This window comes from Ovis canadensis, chromosome 12, assembly GCF_042477335.2.
Source record: "Ovis canadensis isolate MfBH-ARS-UI-01 breed Bighorn chromosome 12, ARS-UI_OviCan_v2, whole genome shotgun sequence".
NCBI lineage: Eukaryota > Metazoa > Chordata > Mammalia > Artiodactyla > Bovidae > Ovis > Ovis canadensis.
The window spans coordinates 61,172,355-61,184,640 of NC_091256.1; the positions used below are offsets into that span (position 1 = coordinate 61,172,355).

The 12,286-nt window shown below is 54.8% G+C and overlaps 1 protein-coding gene across 2 annotated transcripts in view; it reads right to left on the minus strand.

Moving 5' to 3' along the window:
* Positions 1–12,286, minus strand: part of PRKCZ (protein kinase C zeta) — a 100,671-nt gene that overhangs the window by 22,278 nt on the left and 66,107 nt on the right. For both annotated transcript variants that reach the window (XM_069545814.1, XM_069545815.1), the window contains 2 exons: positions 6,058–6,143; positions 163–294 (listed from right to left, as the gene is read on the minus strand). In XM_069545814.1, coding sequence (XP_069401915.1) covers positions 163–294; positions 6,058–6,143 — 218 coding nt within the window. The remainder of the gene's footprint in view (positions 1–162; positions 295–6,057; positions 6,144–12,286) is intronic.

Consider the following 12,286-nt stretch of genomic DNA (forward strand, 5'->3'; position numbering starts at 1 on the left):
CTGCTGACCCAGGCCGTCACTCTGCAGCCCCTACATCACCCCCTCTTCTCATCTTGTGGGTAGCAGGGATGGGGTTAGCATCCCAGCTGGGCAGGGAGAGGCCAAGGGTCCCCAGGGGCAGCAGTGTGGACTGCACCCCAGCCGGCCGAGGTGTCCACTCACCATATGCCTGCTGCAGGTCAGTGGGACGAGCACGTAGCAGCGCTTATGAACCAGCAGTTTGCAGTGGATGCACCTGTAGCCCTGCCTCGCGAGGCCCCATATCCTCTCGCTGCACTGGCCGCAGTACGCTCTCTGTGTGGACAAGAACAGGCACCATCAGCCAGGCCTGTGCCCCCATGGTTTCTCCACACCAAGAGGACACACCTGTGCCCCCATGGTCCCTCCGCACTGAGGGGACATGCAGCCAGGCCAGGAAGAGGCCTCTTCATACGGGGTACCAGGCCCCACCCAGGCCCAGTAGTCCTGACTTGGGTCTGTCCCAAGGTTAGGGGAACCAAGGCCCCGAGGTGCTGGGCTATGCTCCCATAGGACCTTGTGGGCAGGTAATGAGATCTCTCCATGGGCAGGGCCTCCTTGCCTGCAGGACCTGGAGCGGGGCTGCAAATCCATTCTGGCTGTGCTCAGATCGGCCGAGGCGCCCCGCCAGAGTGAAGTGACCCAGGTGAGAAGGTCGTGGGGGAGCCTGACCACTGCATGACCCTCGTCCAAACCCACATGACCCCTGCATGACAAACACAGAGGCAACCATGCCTGGCAACTGAATGCATCTGGATTCTGAACTGCTCTGGGGCTCCATGCGACTCAGTTCAGTTCAGTTGTGTCCAACTCTTTGTGACCCCATGGGCTGCAGCATGCCAGGCTTCCCTGTCCATCACCAACTCCTGAAGCTTGCTCAAATTCACGTCCATTGAATCAGTGATGCCATCCAACCATCTCATACTCTGTTGTCCCCTTCTCCTCCTGCCTTCAGTCTTGCCCAGCATCAGGATCTTTTCCAATGAGTCAGTTCTTTGCATCAAGTGGCCAAGGTATTGGAGTATCAGCTTCAGCATCAGTCCTTCCAATGAATATTCAGGACTGATTTCCTTTAGGATTGACTGGTTGGATCTCCTTGCTGTCCAAGGGACTCTCAAGAGAGTCTTTAACACCACAGTGCCTTTGAGTGTTTGAGTGTCTCCTGCAGAGGTACAGGTTAGCAGTGGCCTGCGACAGGGACAGGGACTCTGGGTGCCGCAGACCTGGGTGTGGTATAAGCCCTCTTGAAGGAGGTCGCCATTAACTCTGCCATAGAGCCGTCAGAACTTACACAGGACTGGGGAAACAGACTCTTGGAGGGCACAAACAAAACCTTGTGCACTCCAGGACCCAGGAGAAAGGAGTAGTGACCCCACAAGAGGCTGACCCAGACTTGCCTGTGGGTGTCCACGCTAGTACGAGTCCACCCTTGTATTTTTCTCAGCATTTTAAAAATATTTTAAATGGTCAATCTTTGTTCCTCTTGGTTATAAACGCTTGAAACTCATGATCATGACTGGCTCGTTTGGTGAGGTTTTTGTAATTCTGGAAGTCACAAAATGCAAAGATGAGTGTGTCCAGAAGTGAGGTCACCTGCCCACCACTTGGAGCCCAAGCTGTCTCCTTGGTTACATGGTGTCTGTACGTTGGCAGGCTCCTGCTTACTTCTGTTCCAGCCATATCTCATTTACATGTTTTACCCTCTTTTGCCATGTTTAACAAATTTCTTTCCTTCAAGAAAGTTTCAAATTACTCCTGGAGAACAGAAAGGATGCACTGTACTGGTACTGACCAGAGCAAATCTTCCCCAAGAGTGGGCTAAGGGTGCAGGACCGGCTACTGGCAGCCAGTGGGCACAAGGAGCTCATTTCCCCCCAGGAAGGAGCCTCTCCTCCACACAGAGTACGTACATCTCAGTCACAGCGACATGGCCAGCACCTGGGATGGTGCCCAGCATACAGTGCGAGCCCAGTAAAGCTCTACTGAAGACAAGTCCATGCATACACACACATGCGCGCATGCGCGTGCGCACACACACACCCACCCACCCCACTGCTCACAACTTCAGGAAAAGAACCATGTATCCAACTCCCCCATGCTGCTGGAGTTGTCCCGCCCCAAGGAGGAAAACACAAGTGACGGGGCTCCCTCTGGGAATGGCCCAAGAGACAGTGGATGGCCGCGAAGGCCAGATGGGAGGCCAGCCACAAGGTCCACCCCTCCTGAGAGCTCTGACTCTGGTCAGTCCAGTTTAATACTGGTACTGGCACCTCCACCCAGAAGGGTGACTGCTCATGAGCAAATCCAGGATTCAAGGAGGGAGTGTCCAGCCCGAGACTGCTTTCACCCCTGTCTCCAGCCCTGTTCCGTCAGCATTCATGGAACCATTAAAAAATTCACGTCTTTGGGACTTCCCTGGCAGTCTAAGAATCTGTCTTGCAACGCAGCGGACACAGGTTCAATCCCTAGTCAGGGAACCAAGATCCTGCAAGCTGTGTGGCACAGACAAAAAGGAGTAGTAATAATAAATAAAAATAAATATAAAACATAAAAACAATTAATTAAATAATAAAAATAATAACAAAAAATAAAGCTTCATCTCTCAGAAAATCATGTGAATTAACAGACTAATGGGTGAAAGTATTTTTCAGTCTGTCTCACATACTGCTCGGCTGGCCCCCTGCTCATGTTTTCAGTCGTCATCCTCTGGGGCTGCTCTTATGTGGTCACACTGACCACAGAGTTGTGCAGTTGTGACAGAGACTGCATGGCCCACAAAGCCTGAAACATTCACTCTCTGGCCCTTTGCAGGGGAGGTTTCCTCAGCTCGAAAAACCCAGGAGAAATCCTCGACCAGCACGGCCAGCCCTGCTGATGTCTTTACCTAGGTCTCCCCACTCGCCTCTCCACACTGTCCCTCCCCGCAGGACTCTCTGTTCATAATAAAAGCTGCAGTTCCTGAACCATCTACCCAGCCAGTCCTGCAGCACAGGGGGCCCATGTACCACTAGCAGAGGCCCCTCCAGTTGCCCCAGGATGGGAAGGGGGCATATACAGTGCTGAGGCTCAAACCCCTGCACTGGAGGGTTAAAGGGCAGGGGTTCTCACAACACAGGGAGGGCGCTCAGCTGCTGCCCGCCCGTGACAGTGATATGGCCACTCCTCTAGGATGGACTCACTGCAGGGACAGCAGGACAGGGCACCTTAGAGCCACCGAGCTTTTCCCCAACTGCTCTCCAGAAAGCAGGGATCCGGGTCTGTACCCCCGGAAGTACAAGGACTGTCACTGCATAAAGAGCAGCCTGGGGCACTGGCAGCTCTGAGCATCCTGCGTTTCTCTGGTCACCAACAAGGTCAGGGTGCCTGCATTCATGTGCAGTGACCACTCACACCCTTGCCCGACTTCTGACTCGGGCATTTAGCAAAAGGCCAGAACTCTTTGGTACTAAACACACATACTGTCTTGATCTCTTATTCCAAGTTTTGCTATAGACATCTTCCCTGCATGTGTTTCAACGTTTGAGGGCTGCAGATGCCTGGCAAGTGATTATGGCTGAGTCTGAAGACCCACTTCCCCTGTTCCCCCCGCCAGGTTTCTCTAGAGACCCACAGCGCTTCTAGGTTTTGATTCTATTTGTGTGTGTGTGTGTCGGGGGGGGGGGGCACTGCACGGCTTGTGGGATCTCAGTTCCGAACCGGGCCACGCCAGTGAACACCTTCCCTGATGATCTGCCCCGACTCACTCTGCCGTGAACCCAGCCCTGGACAGCCACTCCCTGTTGACCCACACTCAACCAGTATCTCCCTGGGATGCACTGGATGACCCTCCATTTCTTACAGGAGACGCTCATGCCCTGGTTCCCAGGGCCAGGCTCTGACCGCCAGTTCTGTCCCACACACTGGGGGTCCCCGTTGGCCCCCTCGTGCTTCCTGTTCTGGGGTGGATGCTGCGCCCCCTCCTCTCTCTGCAAGTCCCTGGCTGAGCCTCTCTCTCTGCTCGAGAAGATCAGTCATGTCCAGTGAAGAGAGCTCCGGCCCGGGAGGCTGACAGCCCTTGCTTTCGTCCTTAGGTCACCAGCAAAAATGGAGAGCCATGACCTCTTTCGTTGGCTTGTCCTTGTGAGCCCTGGTGACCCCGCAGAGCCAGGCGTGCAGCTCCTGAGACATGTGGAGTGACTGCACAGCGAACACAGGTGCATGGTGTGGCCTCCAGACTTGGAGTCTGGGGACCCCAGGTGGGAAACCAGGCTGGGGATGAACAGCGACACGCCCACTTCCCCACCTGTGAAGAGCCAGCTCCCGAAAGGCTGATGGTATCAGGGCTGGCTCCCCACCTGGCCTCCTGGTGTTCGTTAGAAGCTTGTTGGTGCTCAAGGGAGAGCAGATGGGAGAGGACTAGAGTGGCCATCCTCACCCCAAATTCCTGCTCTTCCTTGGAGAGGAAAAGCCTTGCCCACAATTTTGGGGAGGGGGGTGTGGCAGGAGGAGTACCAGGCTCTGCACCTGACGAATAGAGGAAATGAGTTTTCCTCCTAGAACCTGTAGGCAGGAGAGGCCAGGCCCCTCCGAGTGGCCTTGCCAAGTGGGTGGGCTTCATCGTGGGCCAGTGAGCCACTTTGTCAAGAAGGCGTGAGTAGTTCCCTGAGGTCCTTCAGGGTGGCCTGGCCCATCTGCCTGAGGCCATCTCTGGCCAGAACCGAGCTGGTGCCCAAAGGCACAGGAGAGAAGCTGCCTGACCACAGGCTGATTGGTCATCTGTTTCTTAAATAAACATGGGGAGGGCAGGCAGTGGTACCTCGTGTCGTCGGGGCTGGAAGTTTCAATTTCTCCAGGTTTCATCTTGTCTGTCTGGGTGGTTCACCGCAGTCTCACGTCCACACCCATCGGGTGGCCCGTCATCCCTGCAGCCCCCGCCCTCTGTCCACTCTTGGTGATCCCCAGCCTCCCCACGTTATCTGATGCCCCAAGGACCTCGTGTCCTCTTGTCATTGTCGGAGGTCCCAGGGCCCCTTCCTCCCCGACACACATGCTTCATTCCTCACTCACTCCTGACACAGCCCCTGGGGCCCCCTTGGCTGACTTTCCTCCAATCATTCATTACAGTGAACAACAAACCACCATGCTGTGTGTGTGCCTACTGAGTGCCAGGTGCAGGGACCAGCCTTCAGGGTAGGGTGCTCGGCATGCATGGGGCCCCAGGTCAGCAGGTGCTCGGCTGCTCTATGGGACTCAGTGGTGTCCCCCAAACTCATGTCCACCCAGAAATGAGGTCAGATTGGGTCCTTGTCATGATGGGCATCCCGGGGGTGAGGAATTAGGGGTGGGGGTGGGGTGCAGAGATAGGAGGTGGCAGAGGCTGGAGGGCTGCACTCCCGCCCAGGGCCTCTGAGGATGCCAGTGACCCTAGAAGCTACACAGAGGCAGGAAGGACTCTCCCTGAGAGCAGCTTGGCCCTGAGAACAGTCCTTGTTTTGGACTTCAGACACCAGACCATCCTGCTAAGCACCTAGCCTGTGGCGCTCTGTGTGGGCAGCCCTGGAGCAGATGGTCTTCAGCCATGGGGCCTCTGCAGGCACCTCCCTTTCCACGTGGCAAAAAGACAATGACAAAGCCACGCGAGCCTCGTGGTCTCTACAGGACCCAGGGCAGCATGAGGAGAAACACCATACGTGTAGCTATAAAGTCTTCGGAGTGTGCTGGGCAGTGGGGCCAGGGGCTGGAGGGCCGTTATCGGGCCCTGGGCTTCACAGGAGACCCTTGCGACCAGCAGGGGACACGTGCAGTAACCCATGCGTCCTGGTTTCGGGACAGCTCCAGGGTCCCTTCTGAATGTCCACGGAGTCCCAGTGCCAGGACTGGGGTCACGTGACGGGACATGGTACCTGGAAGGGGGTCATGTGACAGGGACACACAGGTCACGTTTTGTCAGAAAAGACCTGAGCTGGTACCTTGCTGGCTCAGGGAGCTCATGAAGGGCTTGTGGTCATCCACGGCTGAGTGCGGAGCAGAGCCCGGCATCTCCCCCTCAGGGGGACTCACCCTGTTAAAGCGCTTGGCCTGGAAGAGGTGGCCGTTGGCGCGGTACAGCTTCCGCCATCTTCTGGCTCCACGGCGGTAGATGGATTCTGGAAAGAACAGGAGAAGAGTGTAAAGAAATAGCCCTGGGGCTGCGAGCCCAGCTCTACCACATGGGGGGCGGTGGGGACAGGCCGCCAGTCCAGGCGGCCCAGGGCAGTGGCCGCGGAGCTGAGACGCCAGCACCCTCGCAGCTGTTCCACACCGGCGGGTGGGGAGATGGTGCCCCAGACAACCCACAAGGACAGCCATCTGCAGGGGCTCAGGCTGTGAGGCCACTGGGGCCTGTGTGCCCCCCATGGGCTTCCTGTCCACTCCCTTCCCTCCGGGAGTGAAAACCAGGGCCCGTTCCACATAGTGACGGGCTCCATGGGAGCTAAGGGCTCTCCGGACCTTTACGCCCAACTGTCCGGGGAGGGACCCTGGCAGCCGGGAAGTCCATGGTCAGCCCGAGGCAGGCATCCAGCCAGCAACGCCCCCCTCCCCCGGCTCCCCTTCAAGAACAAACCTAGGGGCAGAAACAAAGCAAAACCAACTGCACACTTATGCTGAGTTGAAAGTCACCAAAAACATCACGCTCCCAACCTGCACCAGACTTGTGTGCAAGCAGCGGCTCATGAAACACGCCGAGCTACACGTATGACCAGGATGGGAGGTTTCATTCCTCCTCAAAAACATTTCCAACTTTGCTCCTTCCCAACGCTTTGAAAGTATGTGAAAACAAAATACTTGGGCTACAACGGGAAGCTTTGTGCTTTTACAGAGCTCCGTAGTGAAGGCGACTTTCATGAGAGTCAGGGAGCTGCCAGGAACATACAGAAGTGGAAACTGTAACGGAGTGTTTTTAAAACAAGCAAATGACCAGCTCTGGCTGGAACCTGTGAAACCTGGTCACAGTGACTGCAAAACCGGCTCCCTTCCCACTAAATGAGAGGTGAAGGGGGAAGCTGAGACGCCAACATGCAAACAGAACAGGGCTCCCCCGCCTATCTTGCCCTGGGCTCCAAGGGGTTCCTGCTGACACCCCAGGGCCCCTGCCTGATCACAGGGCATAGCCCTCCCAGCCAGATCTGGGGGAAGTCTGGCCCCCAGCAGGTCCCTGCTGACGTCCACAGGGCTGACTGCCCTGCGTGTGGCGTTCACAACCCCCAGCCGTCCCTGCACATGGTGGGGTGAGGCACCGAGTGACAGACCCTAAGACACAAAGGGAGCCAGGCTGTCAGGCTGGGACGCGGTGGCACAAGGCTCTGGCTCCTTCCAGTGTTCAATACACGCACAGCACGAAAGCCTGAAAATGCATCCACAGGACGCCCTTCACATTTCAGTAAAGCCACCAGAAATAAGGAACTCAAACATGTCCAGCAGCCCCCAGCAGACAGGAAAGCTAGGCTAGGGGACAGAACAGAGCCCTTCGGGACTCCTATGTGTTGAGCAGGGCCAAGGGAACACGGGTGATGTCTTGTCCACAGTGAACGAGGCCAGGACCCCCACTGTTGTGCCTTTCCTGATTACACGTGGAAGCCCTGACTGGCCCCCTCAGCCCCTCTCCAAAGCCCCATGCATGGCTGTATTTGGAGGCGGGGCCCCCTGAGAAGGTCACTGAGTTCAGCAGTCATGCGTGGGGCCCCCTGATGGGATCAGTACCCTCATAAGAGGAGGATGAGACACCCAACCTCTGTCTCCACTGCCTGGGGACCCAGCTGGGGCAGTGTTTGTAAGCCACGAAGAGGGTGCTCACCAGACCCCACGCCTGCCAGCACCTGGAGCTCAGCCGTCCGCCCCCAGACCCTGAGAAGTGAGGCCCTCTGGTCTCTGCTGCATACAGTGTGCTGTGACAGTGACTCGAGCAGACCAGACGCCTGTCTCGCTCCACACACAAACACTCCCCTCAGTACATAAGGGCTGAGGGACTTCCCTGGTGGTCCAGTGGCTAAGATTCTGTGCTCCCAGAGCAGGGGCTCAAGTTCGACTCCTGGTCAGGGGACTGGATCCCACATGCCACAACCAAGACCTGGTGCCACCACACAAATACACTCATCTAAAAAAGACAAGGACTGAAACTAAGGGGCAAAATGACAAGTCCTAGAAGGATACCTGGATGATCTTAATCAAAAGTGGAGGAAACCCCTGAAAACAAAAGGAGGAGAGGACGCATGTTCACCCTAAGGCCACGCGAGGCCAGACAAACCCCAGTCTCATTATCAGCCGTGCCACATGGGCTAATGATTCAGGATACGGGAGGCATGCCCACAAGTCAATGAGGGAAAGCACAAACGGGAACGGAAGACGAGTCTCCCGCGACGTCAAATACTGTCAGGGATCAGAGTAACCTGAAGTCGCCTGTCCTGCTGGGGGAGCTTAACCATGGCCAGAATCAATGGTCAAGGGCATGTATGCTTCCCCGGGACACAGCAGTAACACTGCTCCTAGACCAGGGCCTGACAGGCCTCACATGTGGGCTCACGGCCACCGGAGGATGTCTGCAGCCACCCAGGTCCAAGAGGACAGGTGACACGGGGCATGGCTATCTGGGAGGACCCTCAGTCATAACCCAGCGTGAGCCACCCTTGGCCACACAAACGCATCTTCCAAAATCAAATCAAATAAAAAAATCAGTATAAAATCACAGGGGCTTCCCTAGCGGCTCAATGGTAAAGAATCTGCCTGCCAACACAGGAGACACAGGTTTGATAACTGATCCAGGAAGATCCCACGTGCTGTGGAGCAGCTAAGCCTGTACGCTACAACTATTGAGCCTTGCTCTAGAGCCCAGGAGCCACAAGTGAAGCCCGAGTGTCCCAGAGCCTGTGCTCCGCAACAAGAGAAGCCACTGCAATGAGAAGCCTGTGCACCACAACCAGAGAGTAGACCCTGCTCACCACAATCAGAGAAAAGCCTGTGCAGCAACAAAGACCGGCATAGCCAGAGATAAACAAATACATTTAAAACCTTAAATTATCAGATGACAGACTGACCTATATGAAATGGGCTCTGTAAAATGATGCCTGTTATCAAACTAAAGTGGCCTGCCCGGTGGTTCAGACAGTAAAGAATCTGCACACAATGCAAGAGACCTGGGTTCAACCCTTGGATTGGGAAGATCCTATGGAGAAGGGAATGGCAACCCACTCCAGTATTCTTGCCTGGAGAATTCCATGGACAGAGGAGCCTGGAGGTCTACAGTCCATGGGGTCAAACTAAAAACCAAGAAAATGGACAGTGTGATGTTTCAGGATGCATGTTCATAAAGGGAAATCATCCTAGTAAGTAGAAGACTGGGACAGTGCGTCAGTGCTGGGCAGGGTGGCTGCTAGGGGCGTGCAGGTCCACTCCACCGTATGTTTCATAACACGTGTGATACCCATGTTCCTGGGGTGCCTCAAAGGCTGCAGTAAACAATATACAACAGGAACTGTAAAAACACAGGGAGGGGCCAGAGGTGGCAACAACGACACGGTTATAAACGAACCTCAGATCTTAGTAGAAACACTGAGCTCTGTCTCTGCACACAGGCTCCAGCTGCTGCTGTGAGCCCACTGCAGGAACCATGTCCATGCCGCTGCAGCTTGTGCCCTGACCAGTGGGGAGCAGTGCCTGCAGACACACACTCCACACCGCAGGAGGACACTGGCCACAGGGGTGGGCTCGGGGAGCCACAGGACAGATGCAACACGGCTCCCAGGTGGCAGAGGTTGCAGGTGTGTAATGCAGGTGTGTAAGTTCAGGGAGAAGCAGGGAGGAAGCGCTGAGCAGACGGGAGGGAAGTGGCGTCCTCCAAGCCCCAGAAGACAACCAGCCCTCCTGGGGGAGGGGTCAGTGTATGTCCAGCACATGCAGGATAGACACGTGTCAGACAGAGGTGTGACCATGCTGTTGTCTTTAGCGGGAGACTGAGTGTGGATTCAGGAGGCACCTCTTGGCAGTGGGGGGTGGGGATGCGGTGGTTCATTTCATGTGTCAGCTGGGTGGACCACAGTGCCCAGATTCGTGGTCAAAATATCTTGGATGTTTCTATGAGGGTGCTTCCAGATGAGATGAACATTTAAGTCAATGGCCTCAGAGTGGAGCAGATTGCCCCCCACGGGTGGGCTTATCTGATCAGGTGATGGCTTTGTTCAGTCTCTCAGCCATGTCTGACTCTTTGTGATCCCATGAACTGCAGCATGCCAGGCTTTCCTGTCCCTCACTATCTCTTGGTGTTTGCTCAGATTCATGTCTATTGAGTTTGTGATGCCATCGAACCATCTCATCTGCCATGGTGACAGCCTGAACAGACCTGAAGGCCGCCTTCCCCCAGCGAGAGCGATACTGCGGCAGACAGTTTTGGACCTGGACCATGGCAGCAGCTCCTCCCACATCTCCAGCCTGCAGGCCTGACTTGCAGCCGCCATGACCCTGTGAGCAGGCTCCTTACAATAACGACTCTCCACATGTTCTGTCGGTTCTGCTTCTCTGGAAAACCTGACTCACATGGGCTCTCAGGTGTACTGTCCACCACCCCCATCCCTGCCAGGGATGTCAGAGCCCCAGCAGTGCAGACCCCGGCCCCAATCCCAGCAGAGGCATAGGAGTCCCTGGGTGTCCAACCCACACCCACGCTGCCACCTGGAAAGCAGTGCCCCGTGGACTTGTAAGGAACCATGAGCGACCGCAGGGAATCCCATACCTTTTTTTTGAGCGGGGGTGGGGGGGAGACACTGCATGGCATGTGGGATCAAACCTGTACCCCCTGCACTGGAAGGCAGTCTTAACCAATGGACTGCTAGGAAAGTCTCCATTTCACACTTAACATTCCGGACTAAGTGGGCCTTAAGAAGCACTGCTGCTAATAAAGCTAGTGGATGCGATGAAATTCCAGCAGAACTATTCAAATCCCTAAAGGATGATGCCATCAAGGTTTTGCATTCATTATGTCAGCAAATCTGGAAGAGCCAGCAGTGGCCACAGGACTGGAAAAGGTCAATCCTCATCCCAATTCCCAAGAAGGGTAGTTCTAAAGAATGTGTTAATCATCAGACACCTGCACTCATCTCCTGTGCTAGTAAAAGTGAAGTCGCTCAGTCGTGTCCGACTCTTTGAAACCCAGTGGACTGTATAGCCTACCAGGCTCCTCCGTCCATGGGATTCTCCAGGCAAGAATACTGGAATGGGTTGCATTTTGTTTCCAGGGGATCTTCCCAACCCAGGGATCGAACCCAGGTCTCCCACACTGCAGGCAGATGCTTTACCCTCTGAGCCACCAGGGAAGTCCTGTTCTAGTAAGGTCATGCTTAAAATCTTGCATGCTAGGCTTCAGCATCATTCGAACCAAGAACTTCTAGATGTCCAGGCAGGGTTTCAAAAAGGAAGAGGACACAGAGATCAAATTGCCAACATCTGCTGGATTATGGAGAAAGCTAGGGAATTTGAGAAAAACATCTATCTCTGTTTCATCAACTATGCTAAAGCCTTTGACTGTGTGGATCATGACAAACTGTGGAAAGCTCTTAGAGAGATGGGACCACCAGACCATCTTACCTGTCCTCTGAGAAACCTGGATGTGGGTCAAGAAGCAACAGTTAGAACCCTGTATGGTATAACTGATTGGTTCAAGGTCGAGAAAGGAGTATGACAGGGCTGTTTGCTGTCACCCTGTTTGTTTAACCTATACGCTGACCACATGTGGGAAATGCCAGGCTGGATGAATTACAAGCTGAATCAAGATAGGAGGGAGAAACATCAACAACCTCAACAACATCTGCATATCAACAACCTCAGATATGCAGATGATACCACTCTAAGCTGAAGCTCCAATACTTTGGCCACTTGATGCAAAGAACTGACTCATCTGAAAAGGCCCTGATGCTGGGAAAGACTGAAGCAAGGAGAAGGGGACAACAGAGGATGAGATGGTTGGATGGCATTACTGACTCGATGGACATGAGTTTGAGCAGGCTCCAGGAGTTGGTGATGGACAGGGAAGCCTAGCGTGCTGCAGTCCATGGGGTCACAAAGAGTCAGACATGACTGAGTGATTGAACTGAATCACTCTAATGGCAGAAAGCGAAGAACGGAAGCACATTCGGATCCCAACTCACCTCAAACAACAGGAAAGGGAGGAGGGCACACGCATGTGCAGAACATGTGTCTATGCAGATCCTGACTCACCCCACACAACAGGAAACGGAGAAGGGCACGAGTGCGGAGCGTTTCA